Below are 2500 nucleotides of genomic sequence, written 5' to 3'. Positions count from 1 at the left end.
AGGAAGGAAACAGCAGTGAGAAACAGGAAGGAAACAGAAGTGAGAAACAGGAAGGAAACAGCAGGGAAAGAGGAAGGAAACCGCAGGGAAACAGGAAGGAAACAGCAGTGGGAAAGAGGAAGTAAACAGCAGGGAAAGATGAAGAGGAAGTAAACAGCAGTGGGAAAGAGGAAGTAAACAGCAGGGAAAGATGAAGAGGAAGTAAACAGCAGTGGGAAACAGGAAGGAAACAGCAGTGAGAAACAGGAAGGAAACAGCAGGGAAAGAGGAAGGAAACAGCAGGAAGGAAACAGCAGGGAAAGAGGAAGGAAACAGCAGGGAAAGAGGAAGAGGAAGTAAACAGCAGTGAGAAACAGGAAGGAAACAGCAGTGAGAAACAGGAAGGAAACAGCAGGGAAAGAGGAAGGAAACAGCAGTGGGAAACAGGAAGAAAACAGCAGGGAAAGAGGAAGGAAACAGCAGTGGGAAACAGGAAGAAAACAGCAGGGAAAGAGGAAGGAAACAGCAGTGAGAAACAGGAAGGAAACAGCAGTGAGAAACAGGAAGGAAACAGCAGTGAGAAACAGGAAGGAAACAGCAGGGAAAGAGGAAGGAAACAGCAGGGAAAGAGGAAGGAAACAGCAGGGAAAGAGGAAGGAAACAGCAGGAAGGAAACAGCAGGGAAAGAGGAAGGAAACAGCAGGGAAACAGGAAGTGGCGAGACTCACGCTGATGTCCCTGTAGTTGAGGTTGATGACGAGGCCGAAGGGTCTTCCGCCCATGGGCTCGGCTGGGATGAAGGAATACTCGAAGGTGGCCTGGCGCTGAGGAGGGACCTCGGTCCCCAGCTGGAGGGCCGTGAAGTTCTGGATGTAGAACTGGAAGTCCTGCGGGTAGCGGAACGAGGCGTCCAGGGAGTCCACGATGAAGTTCTCCGAGCCTTTGTTGGTGAATCCCAACAGGAACTTCACGATGTTGTTGGCGGGAAAATCTGACATTCAGAAAGAGAAGAAACGCTCAGTCTGTGCGTGAACGAACATTAATGTTTGCAAATGGAGATACTGAACCTTTAAACAAGTTTGCATGCGTTTTGTTGATCGTCATATTTGATCCTTCAGGCTCTTATGGCTCATATAGTCTAATATCGTGAGAATATGGAGGAAAAACAGCAAACTGAGCAAAAATATGCAGTTTGTTGTGGATGCTGATGTTTATATGAATGCAAATCTTTATAAAAGACTACTTATATAAACTCATAATTATCAGTCATCACTCGATAGCTGTCGATGTCTTAGCAAGATGATATTTAGAGGTTTAGTTTTATGATCAAAGCGCTGTAGATTTAAAGCAATGTGATGCAATACAGCGATGACAGATGAACTAACCCTTCCTCTGAAGCCTGATCATATTTGATACTTAAATTGTATATGTATAGTTATATAGTATATGTATAGTTGCTTCAGTCCAGTTGAAATATTACTAACAATATCAAAGTTCTTCTTGCGTTTACTTGATTAAATCAGAGCAGATTTGACACAGAAAGACACGAGCTGAAGGAGGACGCTTGTACAGGTACACTTTAAAAGAGTTTTACTGGATAAAAGAGTCTAAGCCAGTGGTTCCCAACCTCCAGCTCGCGGCACACACACACACACACACACACGCAAGAACTTTAACGGACCGCTGAACACTGGAGTCTCCTCTGATTGGCCACTGCGTTCAGGAACTCAACAGATGTTAGAGATGCGGAATCATTCGGTTGAAAATAGCACAAAAAAAGCACTTTTCACTTAAAAGACAGAATAAATGTTACCGAACACCGGCGCTTTATGAACGCAGCAGACACGGCGTCAGTGTGGAAGCATGTTAGTGTCAGAGAAGACCAGACACGTCCGTCTGAATGACTGATGAATTACAGACGAGCATCTGCAAAACCTTCAGACGTCAGAGGAACGTGTGTGTACGTCTAGCGAGGATCTTCACAGAGAGTTGGGGAAGTTAGGTGCAGTAAGTTGGGTTAATCAAGCAACAAAACGTGAGATAAACTGTGCCTGAAAAACGTGATTTATTTACTTAGTATTTTTTCATCAGTTGTTTGTAATTTGCTTCATTCTTTTCTTTATATTGGCCTAGCAAACATAAAAACTGCATTATATATATATATATATATCACTATCATGAAATAAAATGTTGCACTGCACTTCAGCGCTGTAGGCCGAGCCGCCACATCCGCTCAGCGGCGAGTCACAGGCCTCCGCTGGTCCACCGCGTGGTACGGCTCGGTCCGCTTTAGCTCGGTGGCCACTGCAGCTAGCACCGCTGCGACGTGAGTGGGCCTGATCGGTATAGCTGCTCCGCCTCTACTGCCATGACATCATCGTAAACGCGTCACATTTCAGACGCACAACACAGGAACAAAGGAGCCTATCGAGGGGACGGTGTTCCTGATGCTCGGCATGTGGATGGTTTTAAATGTGTTTAAATCTAGCGGGTTTAGTATCTCGTGTCGCTAATGACGCTG

At 45.5% G+C, this 2500-nt stretch overlaps 1 protein-coding gene across 4 annotated transcripts in view; it reads right to left on the bottom strand.

Moving 5' to 3' along the window:
* The window catches only part of ssr1 (signal sequence receptor, alpha), an 8824-nt gene that overhangs the window by 2645 nt on the left and 3679 nt on the right, over window positions 1–2500 (bottom strand). For all 4 annotated transcript variants that reach the window (XM_084398304.1, XM_084398302.1, XM_084398301.1 and 1 more), the window contains one exon: window positions 708–970. In XM_084398304.1, the coding sequence (XP_084254430.1) occupies window positions 708–970 (263 nt within the window). The remainder of the gene's footprint in view (window positions 1–707; window positions 971–2500) is intronic.

The sequence above is a fragment of the Rutilus rutilus genome (genome assembly GCF_951802725.1).
Source record: "Rutilus rutilus genome assembly, chromosome: 24".
NCBI lineage: Eukaryota > Metazoa > Chordata > Actinopteri > Cypriniformes > Leuciscidae > Rutilus > Rutilus rutilus.
Note: the sequence above shows the minus strand (reverse complement) of the source record. Positions and strands in the feature narration are given on the sequence as shown.